General features: G+C 40.9%; 1 protein-coding gene across 1 annotated transcript; it reads left to right on the forward strand.

Annotated features, from left to right (window-relative positions):
- The first annotated feature begins 5,032 nt into the window (after nt 1-5,032).
- LOC128064898 (olfactory receptor 4D2-like) lies at nt 5,033-5,968 on the forward strand. The gene has a single exon (XM_052657889.1). It carries the CDS (start codon nt 5,033-5,035, stop codon nt 5,966-5,968), a length of 936 nt encoding a protein of 311 aa, XP_052513849.1.
- Nucleotides 5,969-13,272: the final 7,304 nt, after the last annotated feature.

The following is a 13,272-nucleotide window of genomic DNA, read 5'->3' on the forward strand; positions in this document are numbered from 1 at the left end:
CCCATGAAGAGGTGGGACCAGATGCCATGGTCTTCGTTTTCTGAATGTTGAGCTTTAAGCCAAATTTTTCACTCTCCTCTTTCACTTTCATCAAGAGGCTCCTTAGTTCTTCTTCACTTTCTGCCATAAGGGTGGTGTCTTCTGCATATCTGAGGTTATTGATATTTTTCCCAGCAATCTTGATTCCAGCTTGTGCTTCTTCCAGCCCAGCGTTTCTCATGATGTACTCTGCATATAAGTTAAATAAGTAGGGTGACAATATACATCCTTGATGTACTCCTTTTCCTATTTGGAACCAGTCTGTTGTTCCATGTCTTGTTCTAACTGTTGCTTCCTGACCGGCATATAGGTTTCTCAAGATGCAGGTCAGGTGGTCTGGTATTCCCATCTCTCTCAGAATTTTCCACAGTTTATTGTGATCCACACACTCAAAGACTTTGGCATAGTCAATAAAGAGGAATAGATGTTTTCCTGGAACTCTCTTGCTTTTTCTATGATCCAGCAGATGTTGGCAGTTTCATTTCTGGTTCCTCTGCCTTTTCTAACACCAGCTTGAACTTCTGTAAACTCACGGCTCATGTATTGCTAAAGCCTGGCTTGGAGAATTTTAAGCATTACTTTACCAGCGTGTGAGATGACTGCAATTGTGTGGTAGTTTGAGCATTCTTTGGCCCTACCTTTCTTTGGGATTGGAATGAAAACTGATCTTTTCCAGTCCTGTGGCCACTGCTGAGTTTTCCAAATTTGTTGGCATATTGAGTGCAGCACTTTCACAGCATCATCTTTTAGGATTTGAAATAGCTCAACTGGAGTTCTATCACCTCCACTAGCTTTGTTTGTAGGATGCTTAGGATGCTTCCTAAGGCCCACCTGACTTCACATTCCAGGATGTCTGGCTCTAGGTGAGTGTGAGTGATCACACCATCATGATTATCTGGGTCATGAACATCTTTTTTGTACAGTTCTTCTGTGTATTCTTGCCACCTCTTCTTAATATCTTCTGCTTACATCCATACCATTTCTGTCCTTTATTGAGCCCATCTTTGCCATTCAATATCATGGTAATCCAAGTCTATGCCTCGACAAGTAATGCTGAAGAAGCTGAAGTTGAATGGTTCTATGAAGACCTACAAGACCTTTTGGAACTAACACCCCCCCCAAATGTCCTTTTCACTATAGGGGACTGAAATGTAAAAGTAAGAAGTCAAGAAACACCAGGAGTATGTCACGCACCTCTGTCCATAGTTCATCAGGCACTCTGTCTATCAGATCTAGTCCCTTAAATCTATTTCTCACTACCACTGCATAGTCATAAGGGATTTGATTTAGGTCATACCTGGATGGTCTAGTGGTTTTCCCTACTTTGTTCAATTTAAGTCTGAGTTTGGCAATAAGCAGTTCATGATCTGAGCCATAGTCTGCTCCCGGTCTTGTTTTTGCTGACTGTATAGAGCTTCTCCATCTTTGGCTGCAAAGAATATGATCAATCTGATTTTGGTATTGACCAACTGGTGATGTCCATGTGTAGAGTCTTCTCTTGTGTTGTTGGAAGAGGGTGTTTGCTATGACCAGTGCGTTCTCTTGGCAAAACTCTATTAGCCTTTGCCCTGCTTCATTCTGTACTCTAAGGCCAAATTTGCCTGTTACTCCAGGTGTCTTTTGACTTCCTACTTTTGCATTCCAGTCCCCTATAATGAAAAGGACTTTTTTGGTGGGGGGGTGTTAGTTCTAAAAGGTCTTGTAGGTCTTCATAGAACCATTCAACTTCAGCTTCTTCAGCTTTACTGGTCAGGGCATAGACTTGGATTACTGTGATATTGAATGGTTTGACTTGGAAACAAACAGAGATCATTCTGTCGTTTTTGAGACTGCATCCAAGTACTGAATTTCAGACTCTTTTGTTAACTATGATGGCTACCCCATTTCTTTTCAGGGATTCCTGCCCGCAGTAGTAGATATAATGGTCATCTGAGTTAAATTCACCCATTCCAGTCCATCTTAGTTTGCTGATTCCTAGAATGTCGACGTTCACTCTTGCCATTTCCTGTTTGAGCAGTTCCAATTCGCCTTGATTCATGGACCTAACCTTCCAGGTTCCTATGCAATATTGCTCTTTACAGCATTGGACCTTGCTTCTATCACCCGTCACATCCACAATTGGGTGTTGTTTTTCCTCTGGACCCATTTGTTCATTCTTTCTGGAGTTATTTCTCCACTGATCTCCAGTAGCATATTGTGCAGTTATTCATAAGATTCCAGAAAAGAGAGAAAAGTTTGTTGAGGAGCAAGTCTGTGGTTCTCAAAGTGTGGTCCCTGTAACAGGGGATCAGCATCACCTGAGAACTTGTTACAAATGCAAATTACGGGCCTTACCATGGGCCAACAGAATGAGAAAGTCTAGAGGTTGGGCACAGTGATTTATCTTTTAACAAGTTCTGCAAGTCATTGTCTCAAAGGTAAGAATCACTGGTCTAAGAAATGGGTTCTTCTAAAACTCCCAGTAGTCTGTTTCTTTTGAAGAGATTCCTGTACTTTTGGATCTTGACCAAGGAATCCTGTATTCTACAAATTTATAAAATTATATTGTCTTTGGTCCTTTTGGTCCCCAAGGAATAACTTTTAATGAATATGTGGTTTTGAAACACTGAGAAACTTTTTAACAACTCCCATTGCTCCCTTCCCCCAAGTGGTAATCAGCCCAGCCCTATCTCCTGAGCCGAGTCCAGTAGTTTCTCACAAGGATATCTCCTCTTTCCCTAGAGTCACACTCATTGTTGCATACTTGATGTATGGGCAGTAACTGGGAAACTGATGCTGGAGAAAAAGGATCTGCAAGAAGATGGAAGACCTGGAGACTCTCTCCCAGTCTGGCTGAAGGAAGGTGAGACCAGGATTTCCTCACCTGTGGATACAGTAAGAAGGATCCAGAGTCACTTGCTGGAGAGTGCAGAGAATAAACAAAGAACACAGACTGATGGCAGGAAATCTAAGGTGTGAAGGGAGCCTCAGAAAGTAATGCAGAGGAAATGAGGTTCTGAAAACAGATTCCTCAAGTTGCATGTGCAAAACCAGGCTTTTAACAACCAAGTGAGAACGTGGTCCTGTGACTTAGAGGGAGGATGTTGAGAACAGAGGATAAAGAAATACACCACAGAATTCTCCACATGGTCACACTGAACAAGATCATGTAACTCTCCTAATACATTAGGATAGCCAACTGGTTTTTGAGCAACTGCTAAATCAGAGTTGCTATTATATATTTTTGGGCTACCGAGTAATTAAATTTAAAATCTAATTCGAAGGGACCACAGAAAAGAAATGATAAATGCTGTATTAGAGGTACTTATAAATGTTATTGGCACCCTGAGAAGGGAGGGATTAATTCTGCATGGGAGAAATGGAGAAGGAGTCAGAGAGAAGGTGATATCTGAGGACTTCTAGGTTGAGAAAGTTGTAGAATATATTTCAGGAAACAAAATTCATTTCCAAAGCTACAGAAGCAACTGAATATATGACATATGTGATAGACTATGAATTCCCTGAACAGCAACCAGTTCCTGGGTAACAGGGATACTGATGAGAAGGATAGATGGAACCTACATTTTAGAACTTGGTGTGACACACTGAGAGGGAGTCACATGTATGTAAGCATGTGTTTCAACCCTGAATTAACCCATAAATCATGTTAGGTCACTTCTAAGCATTTGAGTTTTAAGCTGTGGGGCCTCAATACTCATTAAAAGATTATAATGATGGGGGGAGGTGATCAAATATGAGTTTGGAAAGATCTCTCTGACAGTGATATAGTATATAGACAAGAGTGGAGGCAGATGGAAGCGCAAGGATAAGACTAAAATGATCTCTGATGGACAATGGATTGCAGGAGGCAAGTGAGGAGAGGAGTGAGGCAAGACAGGAGAGTGCAGAAGCCACTTAACCCTCACTTGTCACCTCTATCTCTCACCTCCCTAACCTTCTTCACCTTTCTTCCCTTCCATCTCCCACCCCTCCACCTTTTCATTCCCTTTCTTTCCTCCCCATTAATCTTAATCTTCTCCTTTTTGTTCCTTTGTCTATTCTATTTCTCTTATTTCAGTATCTTCCCGTGTCTTCTGCTCTTGTATTCAGTAACATTTTATAAATTCTTGGGCTTTTTATAAAAGGTCTTCCAATCCCCTTCATACAGTATCCACCACCTGTTTTTAATTAGAGAATCTCTCTCCACTTCCTCGTGTCTCAGCACAAACACCATATATGTCCTTGCTTCATCCAGTAAGGGACCACCTACACCAGGGAGAGGGGACATCCCCTATAGCTGTTCACCCACCCAGAGTCAACACCACATGCTTTTTGAGTATTGACTCTCACAAAGCATGAGCACTGCAGGGCACAAATAAATTGTGAATCAAGACATAATGTCAGTAGCACGTTATGGTTGAATTGGGGAGGAAAAACCTAGAGACAAAAAGTTCATTAACATTTTGATGTGCTAGCTGTTACACGAGAAATGATTGGTGCAAAATGTATTAGAGACTTGGAAGAAGGCAAGGGATCTTTACGGTAGGACACTACATAGAGGAGAGCGATTACCATGTAATATTGCAGGTACTATTTAAGGAACCTATGTGTTATCTTATTTAATCTCCTAGACAGTCCATAGAGACAACATTTTTGTTGTGGAAACTGAGACAGAGAGCTTGAATAACTTACTCTGGGTCAAATCTCAAGAATAAGAAGCTCTGGAATTTGACTACAAGTCTGTTGGACTCCAAACATCTCCTCATCACTGTACTACACAGAATGTTTAAAAAGCAGCCTGTATGTGTCTCTGGATGGCTTTTTGATATAGCATGAATATATATTTCAGCACCAACTTGTACATGCTCCAAAGGCAAGGCCATTTAATCAGTATCTGGAATTATGATCTGCACAAAAATGTCCATCATCTAGAACTGGAACTCAATTTGAGCCCCTGAGCACTAATACATCTCTGTCTGTGGTGTGTTTTCTTCACGTGTATGGAGAAGACACCATGCAACCAGGGAACCTCACATGTGTATCGGAATTTGTCTTCCTGGGGCTCTCACAGAGTCACGAGCTCCACCTCTTCTTGTTTCTGGTGTTCCTGCTTGTCTACACAACCACTGTCATGGGAAACCTCCTCATCATGGTCACAGTGAGCTCTGATTCCAGGCTCCACACACCCATGTATTTTCTGCTCAGAAACCTGGCCGTCATAGACCTCTGCTTCTCCTCAGTCACTGCCCCAAAGATGCTGGTGGACTTCCTCTCTGAGAAGAAGACCATCTCCTACCAGGGCTGCATGACCCAGATCTTCTTCTTCCACTTTCTGGGAGGTGCCATGGTCTTCTTCCTCTCAGTGATGGCCTATGACTGCCTTGTTGCCATCTCCCGGCCCCTCCACTATGTCACCATCATGAACACTCAGGTCTGTGCTGGGCTGGTGGTGGCAAGCTGGGTGGGAGGCTTCATCCATTCCATTTCCCAACTAGCTCTGATGCTCCCACTGCCTTTTTGTGGCCCCAATGTCCTAGATAACTTCTACTGTGATGTTCCACAAGTTCTGAGACTTGCCTGCACTGACACTTCTGTCCTGGAGTTCCTCGTGATCTCCAACAGTGGGATGCTGGATGTCATCTGGTTCCTCCTCCTCCTGGTCTCCTACTCAGCCATCCTGGTGATGCTGAGGTCCCACTCAGGGCAGGCGAGGAGGAAGGCAGCTTCCACCTGCACCACCCACATCATCGTCATGTCTATGGTCTTCATTCCAAGCATTTATCTCTATGCCAGGCCCTTCTCCTCCTTCTCCATGGACAAGGCTGTATCCATCAGCCACACGGTCATGACTCCCATGCTCAACCCCATGATCTACACCCTGAGGAACCAGGAGATGCAGGCAGCAGTGAAGAGATTAGGGAGGCGCTGGCTGCTTTGTAAAAGAGAGTGATAGTGGGTCACTTCTCTTTGGCTTTGTTCTCCATTGATAATTAGGAGAGAGAGCTGCTGTAACTGGCCTCTTCAATAACTTGTGTATGTGTTATAAGGGTCATCATAAAAGTGAATGCCTATTGAAAATAAGCAGCTTACCCAGATTTTGAGGAAAAAGGTAAATTCTTACTTTTGTTTGTGTTAGATGATTTGAACACTCCAATGACAGCAACATTTGTTGTCGTGGAAACATTCTGGCAAGCCACACTCTCCTTTCTGCCTTCTTGGTGGACAGTTAGTTTCCTGTTAGAATGATAGCATTTCCCCAGGAGAGCAGTTCTGTTTTCTGTATTTTGACCTCTTTCTCAGTACCTCATTTTGGTGTGAGACTGGATTATTGGAGACTGCCCAGGATTCTGAGTCTTAAGCTTTAATTTGGAGACCCTAACTACTGAACTACGTGAGTCTGAGTGAACTCTGGGAGTTGGTGATGGACAGGGAGGCCTGGCGTGCTGTGATTCATGGGGTTGCAAAGAGTCGGATACGACTGAGCGACTGAACTGAACTGAACTGAACTGAACCCATCACTTACCAAATGGATGACCTTGCATGAGACACTTGCCTTCTCTTGAACTCATAACTTCTTATCAACAAACTCACTGATCTTAATATCTGATCCCAAGCCTCCCAGTTTTATTATGAGTCATATATAAAAACTGAGATAACATTGAGTGAACTATGGAATTACATGTTATTTTCAAGTTGAAAATAACACTTCAAGTCACACTTTTTCACTGTACATTTTAGTATAGTATAATGATTATTACAAGCAAAAGATTACATGTAAAACATGAGATTTCAAATATAATATGAATATTCATGTACGTGATACTCAACTCAAGAACCACAGGGTGCCAATAGCTTATACCTGCCTATAGGTCCTCTCCATCACATGACTTTTCCCCAGATGAAACCATTTATTTGAATTTTGTGTTTATCATTCCATTGCTTATAAAAATAATCTCATCACATTTTAACATAATCAGCATATTGTTTTATTTTGCTATTTTGAGCTTCATACAAATATTACATTGTATATAATATTCCAGGATTTACTTTTTTCCACTCCACATTATGTTTCTAAATGATACATGTTATTCTTTTTGGCTGCAGTTTATTCATTTGCTCTGCTGTATAATATTCCTTTGTGAGGATAAGCTTAGAGGGATTGTTCCCAGTTTTTGCCATTGCAAACAGTGCTCTTTTGAATATTCTTCTACTTGTTGTTTTGTTGAGGGGCTTGGGTCATATATCTGCAAGTGGAAGTGCCGATTAAAGTGGATAAATATTTCACTGTAGAGAAATTGGTATTTCTATCATATTTCTTTCCACACTTTTTATTGTACGCAACTTCCCATGAATGCTTTTTGTTTGCTTTTCTACTGACTGCTTCTATGTAGTATAGGAGTGCCTGTGTAATTTGGTTGCTGATTTATTGCCGGCTATATTTATTACAATGCCTTCTCCCAGTTTATGGTTTGTCTTCTTTATTTTTGGTGTTAGTTTTCATGTAATCAGGTATATCAATCTTTTATTTTAGTATTAGCTAATGTGTGTTTAGTCTCTCAGTCTTGCCTGACTCTGAAACCCCTTGGATTGTAAGCTGCCAGGCTCCTCTGTCCATGGAATTTTTCAGGCAAGAATACTGATGTGAGTTGCCATTTCCTCCTCCAGGGGATCTTTCCAGTCCAGGTACTGAACCTGCATCTCCAATGTCTCCTGCATTGCAGGTAGATTCTTTACCTGCTGAGCCGTTGGGGAAGCCCAGTTAGCTCATATTAATATCTAATTTTAAAAAATAGTTTCTTATCCAGAGGATAACATGATATTCTGCTACCAAATTCTATCTTAACTTTTTAAAAAATTTAACTTTAAAAACATTTTACACTCTTTGAGAAACTTCAAACTTACAGAAAATTTGTAAGCATAGTAGATTTTTTCCTGAAAGTTTGAGGGTAAGCTACCAACCCAATGCCCACCACTCCTTAATATTTGTATGCATTTCCTACAAAGAAAATTTCCTCCAATACTGCCATACAGTGATTAAAACTAATATAAAACAAACATTGATAGAATATAATATTTAGTTTCTATTCAAGTTTTGCCAGATTTCTCAATAAAGTCTGATAAACAGAGAATCTGGTGAGAAGCCATGTGTTGCATTTAGCTGTCATGTCTTTTTAGACTCATTAGATCTGGAAGAGTTTCCTCTTGGTTTTGCTTAATAGTACCCCATTCTTCTTTATGGCTGAATACTATTCCACTGTCTGGATACAGTATATTTTGCTTATCCACTCATCTGTTGAATGACATTTTGATTGTTTCCACATTTTGTCTATTGTAAGGGCTACTGCTAATATTTATTAACAAATATTTGTCTGAATACCTATTTTCAGAACCTTTGAGTATATACCAATGAGTAGAATTGCTGGATCATGTGGTTAATTCTGCATGTAACTTTTTGAAGAACTGTGAAAGAGTTTTTTATAGCAGCATTCCCGTTGGAACTTATGAGGTTTCTAATTTCTTCAGATTCTCACACTTGTTATTTATTACTGCTAATACTACTACTATCCTATCAGGCATGAAATAGTATCACATGGGTTTTATTTTCATTTCCTTAATTACTGATGATATTGAACATCATTTCGTGTTGAGCATTATTTATCATAGGGCATTTAAATACTTTCTTTAGAGAAATGTATATTCAATCCCATTGCCTATTTGGAAAATTGGGTTTTTGCCTTTTTCTTGTTGAACTGTTGTTGCCATTCAATCACATGTCCAACTCCTGTGACCCCATGGACTACTTATATAAACTTTTCTTATGTTTCCTATGTCATTTCTGCTTACTTCTCATTCATTTTCCTATTTATTTGGTTTTTTCCTTTTTGTCTCAGTGGCCTTCTTTAATCTCGTATTGATCCTTGGCTATCTACACTTAAGAACAAGGCAGTCAATACAAATTCGTACATCTCTATATGAAAGCATTTCCCTGTTGGCTCACACAGCAAAGAATTTGCCTGCAATGAGGGGGACCCAGGTTTGATCCCTGGGTTGGGAAGATTCCCCTAGAGAATGAAATGCAACCTAGCTTCAGTATTCTTGCCTAGAGAATTCCTTGGACAGAGAAGCCAGGTGGGCTACAGTCCAGGGGTTGCAAGGAGTCTGACACAACTGAGTGACTAACACTTTCAGTTTCATATAAAAGCTTTTAGACTTTATCTTAAAGGTTCAGGTGGATATCTGCTGTTTACTGGGGGACACCTGAATATCAAAACATGGAGGTCTATTTTTCCGGAGTTACTGTTTCTGCAAAGAAAAATCTTGCTTTCCTGTCTTTGTCTTAGATGCTCAAATTTTATGGTATGGTAGGGAGAGTGACGGGTCAGTACTTCTTTAGAGAATAAATGCTTACTCGTTCTGTCATTTACATTCCTCACAATTTTACCTCTGGTGCATCATATTCATTCCCTATTCCAGGTGCTTTATAAGAAGATGACTTTGTTCTTGGGGGTCTACCCAGAGCTATTCCCAACCACCTCCCTCTTGCTTGTCCCCGAACACAAGTGTGCACTTTCCTAGAACATTTAGAAGCCAGGCTTCCTGACGTGTGTATCTGATCCAGGTGAAAATTACAACAAAAAATGTGTTAGCCAAGTAGCTTCTGGAGAAGGTTTCTTCTCCATGAGTAGAGATAAGAGATGAAGGAGGATAAAGAAATTGCCCCCTACCCCTTTCCTCCCCTCCAGCTTTTGAATGAGATGTGTGAGGACACACACCATAATGAAGCATGGAGGCATCTTGGCTCATGAGGGAGAGGCCAAGAGCACCACAGACTCACTGAACCCGTGTCCTGATATAAGAGAGCTGTGTGTCTCTGGTGGCTCATTGGCTTTCACTCCTGATTTTTCTTAATTACCTTTTTATCCTTATCTTTCTTAGCTCCCATTTCCTTTTCCCTTCTTCCTTCAGATCTCTACCCTACTCACATCTTTAATAATTTTGAAGCTGGGATGGACTAGTCATGAGCACAGAACAGTTATAAGCCCCTAACTGCCTTCATTCAGTCTTTCCTGAACAGAATTGAATAAACAGAGGAGCTGTATACCCCTATGTCCATCCACTCAGCTCTCCCTTCTCTCCTCCTCCCTGCTGTCATGGAGGCCCTTGTCTGTAGGTCATTCTTCTGTGTGATGTCCTCCACTGGCTTCCCACATCTCTGAAGGTAAAAACCTAAATGTATGAGACTGGTCTCTTAACACTATTTAGAGTGATCCTTGTCTGCTCTTCACCTAAATGCCCCACCACTTCTTCTGTGCTCAAGCTTCGTTGAGGCTTTCAGGGTTCATGGAGCATATGCTGTACCATTTCATCTGTGGATCTTTGTTCTTTTGCCAGATACGCACTTTCCCTCCTCTGTATGCCTAACACACTTGTACTTTACTTCTGCTTAAATGTCATCTCCTTTCCAAAGTTTTCCTTCTCTTTCAGTCGTGGTTGGTTTCTCAGTCTTTTAACTTTTGAGCGTTGCCCTAGTAGAGCTAGAAAGGCATTTATTAATATGTGTTTCTGGGTTTAGCTTTCCCATCAGTCTGTGAGTTCCTTGAGAATATATGTCTTATTTTTTGTATCCTAAGCATGAAATGTACCCAGACCTAACTCTCACTGCTCTCCTATTCTTCTTGCTGTTCAGTCACTCAGTGGTCTCTGACTCTTTGAGACCCCATGGACTGAAGTATGCCAGGCTTCCCTGTCCTCCACTATCTCCCAGAGTTTGCTCAAACTCATGTCCCCTGAGTCAAGGATGCCGTCAAACATCTCATCCTCTGTCGCCCACTTCTCCTTCTGTCCTCAATCTTTTCCAGCATCAGGGTCTTCTCAAATGAGTCAGCTCTTCGCACCAGGTGGCCAAAGTACTGGAGCTTCAGCTTCAACATCAGTCCTTCCAATGAACACTCAGGACTGATCTCCTTTAGGATGGACTGGTTGGATCTCCTTGCAGTCCAAGGGACCCTCAAGAGTCTTCTCCAACACCACAGTTCAAAAGCATCAATTCTTCAGTACTCAGCTTTCTTTATAGTCCAACTCTCACATCCATACATGACTACTGGAAAAACTATAGCCTTGACTAGACGGACCTTTGTTGACAAAGTAATGTCTCTGCTTTTTAATATGCTGTCTAGGTTGGTCATAACTTTACTTCCAAGGAGTGAGCGTCTTTTAATTTCATGGCTGCAGTCACCATCTGCAGTGATTTTGGAGGCCCAAATAATAAAGTCAGCCACTGTTTCCAGTTTCCCCATCTATTTCCCATGAAGCGATGGGACCAGATGCCATGATCTTAGTTTTCTGAATGCTGAGCTTTAAGCCAACTTTTTCACTCTCCTCTTTAACTTCTCCAAAACTACAGTTCAAAATTGTCAATTCTCCAGTGCTCAGCCTTCTTTGTGATCCAACTCTGACAGACACACATGACTACTGGAAAAACCATAGCTTTAACTATATGGACCTTTGTCCGTAAAGTCATGTCTCTGCTCTTTAATAACCTGTCTAGGTTTGTCATAGCTTTTCTTCCAAGGAGCAAGTGTCTTTGAACTTCATGACTGCAGTCACCATCCACTGTGATTTTAGAGTCCAAGAAGATATTCTTTAAAAAGGATAACTTTCCATCATGATAACTAATGTTAATCTAAAAATGTATGTGTTGTTGTGTTGAGAGCTCAGTCACTCAGTTGTATCTGACTCTTTTCAGCCCCACAGATTGTAGCCTGCCAGGCTTCTTTCTTCATGGAATTCTCCAGGCAAAAATACTGGAATGGGTGCCATTTCCTACTCCAGGGGACCTTTCCAACCCAGGGATCGAACCCGAGTCTTTTACATCTCCTGCACAGCCAGGCAGGTTCTTTACCACTAGCGCCACCTGGGAAGCCCATATAAAGAGTACTGGAGTTTTATAGATGGTGAAATAGAATTGGATATGGATGGAGAATTAACCTTGAGACCTGATTGACAAAATAAGATTCATAGGATTTTTTTCCAATGTTGTATACAAACATTTTCCAACCTATGATGTTGTCCATGTAAAGATCAATAATTTTTTTAAGTAAGCTATCAAACCATTTGTCTTACTGTGATACCGTGAGAAGAACTGTTCATTGTAGCTGACAAGAGCAGTGAAACTCAGAGTTAGTGGTTCTCAAAATGTGGCCCCAGAAAAGCATTGTCAGCCTCACCTGAAAGCTTATTAGAAATTTGAATTCTCCAGCTCCATCCAAGATCTACTAAATCAAAATTTTCTGCATGGCCATTTCTCAGGTTTAACATCCCCTTGAGTGATTCTAACGCAATAGGTTTAAAAAATCCCACAAACTTTGAGAGAATCTGGTTTTTCAAATCTTGGTCTCCTGATCTTACATGTCATAAATCTACAATTTTCAACATTTTTTGTTGTCTTTTCTTTCATTCTGGTTTGTGTGTGTATGTGCGTGTTTTGAATTTTGTTTTTTTTTTTTTTTTTTTTAGTTTTTTGCCCTCAAGGTAGACCTCTCATACAGTGAGTGTTTTTGAGAGACTTAGATACTTTTTTAACAACTCCCACTGTTCCTTGCCCCTAGTGGGAATCATTTCAGCCCCACTTCCTGAGCTCAGTCCAATAATTTCTCCCAAGGATATACCCTCTTCCCCAGGGTCATGGCCATGAATCATGTGTGTGAGGTATGGGCAGAGTTCAGGAAATTTGAAGCTCATAGAGAGGACCTCCTAGAACAATGCAAGATCTGAATTCTCTTCTCCCATTCAGGGTTGAAGGAAGGTGAGAGCCTGAGGGTTTTCATACCTGCCAAAGGTGACTAAGTTCTTTGAAACATCTGCTGAATGGTGGTGAGTATAAAAAAGTGACATAGGCATGATGGTACTAAGTCTAATGTTGGAGGAGAGCCTCACAAAGTAATTTGGAACAGGGGTGAGGAATGTACTGTTAAAACAGCTGCTTCAGGTTGCATGTAAAGCCCAGTAGTTTTAACAACCAACAATCACCCAATCACTGGCCTTGTGAGATAGGGAACACAGGATAAGTAAAATTACTTTAAAAATCTTCCATTACCTACTTAATACATTAACTTGACAATATTTACTGAGCATGTGCTATATCAGAGTTGCTGTTCCAAGTTCTGGGGTTAGCAAGATATTGAAATTATGATGTAGCTGGTTGAGGGGAGATGCTGAAAAAAAAAAAAAAAAGAATAATGATAAACCTGGAAC

Source organism: Budorcas taxicolor, chromosome 19 (genome assembly GCF_023091745.1).
Source record: "Budorcas taxicolor isolate Tak-1 chromosome 19, Takin1.1, whole genome shotgun sequence".
Classification (NCBI taxonomy): Eukaryota; Metazoa; Chordata; class Mammalia; order Artiodactyla; family Bovidae; genus Budorcas; species Budorcas taxicolor.

Coding starts and splice junctions, on each gene's coding strand:
- LOC128064898 (XM_052657889.1), top strand. CDS start 5,033: ATGCAACCAGGGAACCTCACATGTGTATCGGAATTTGTCTTCCTGGGG.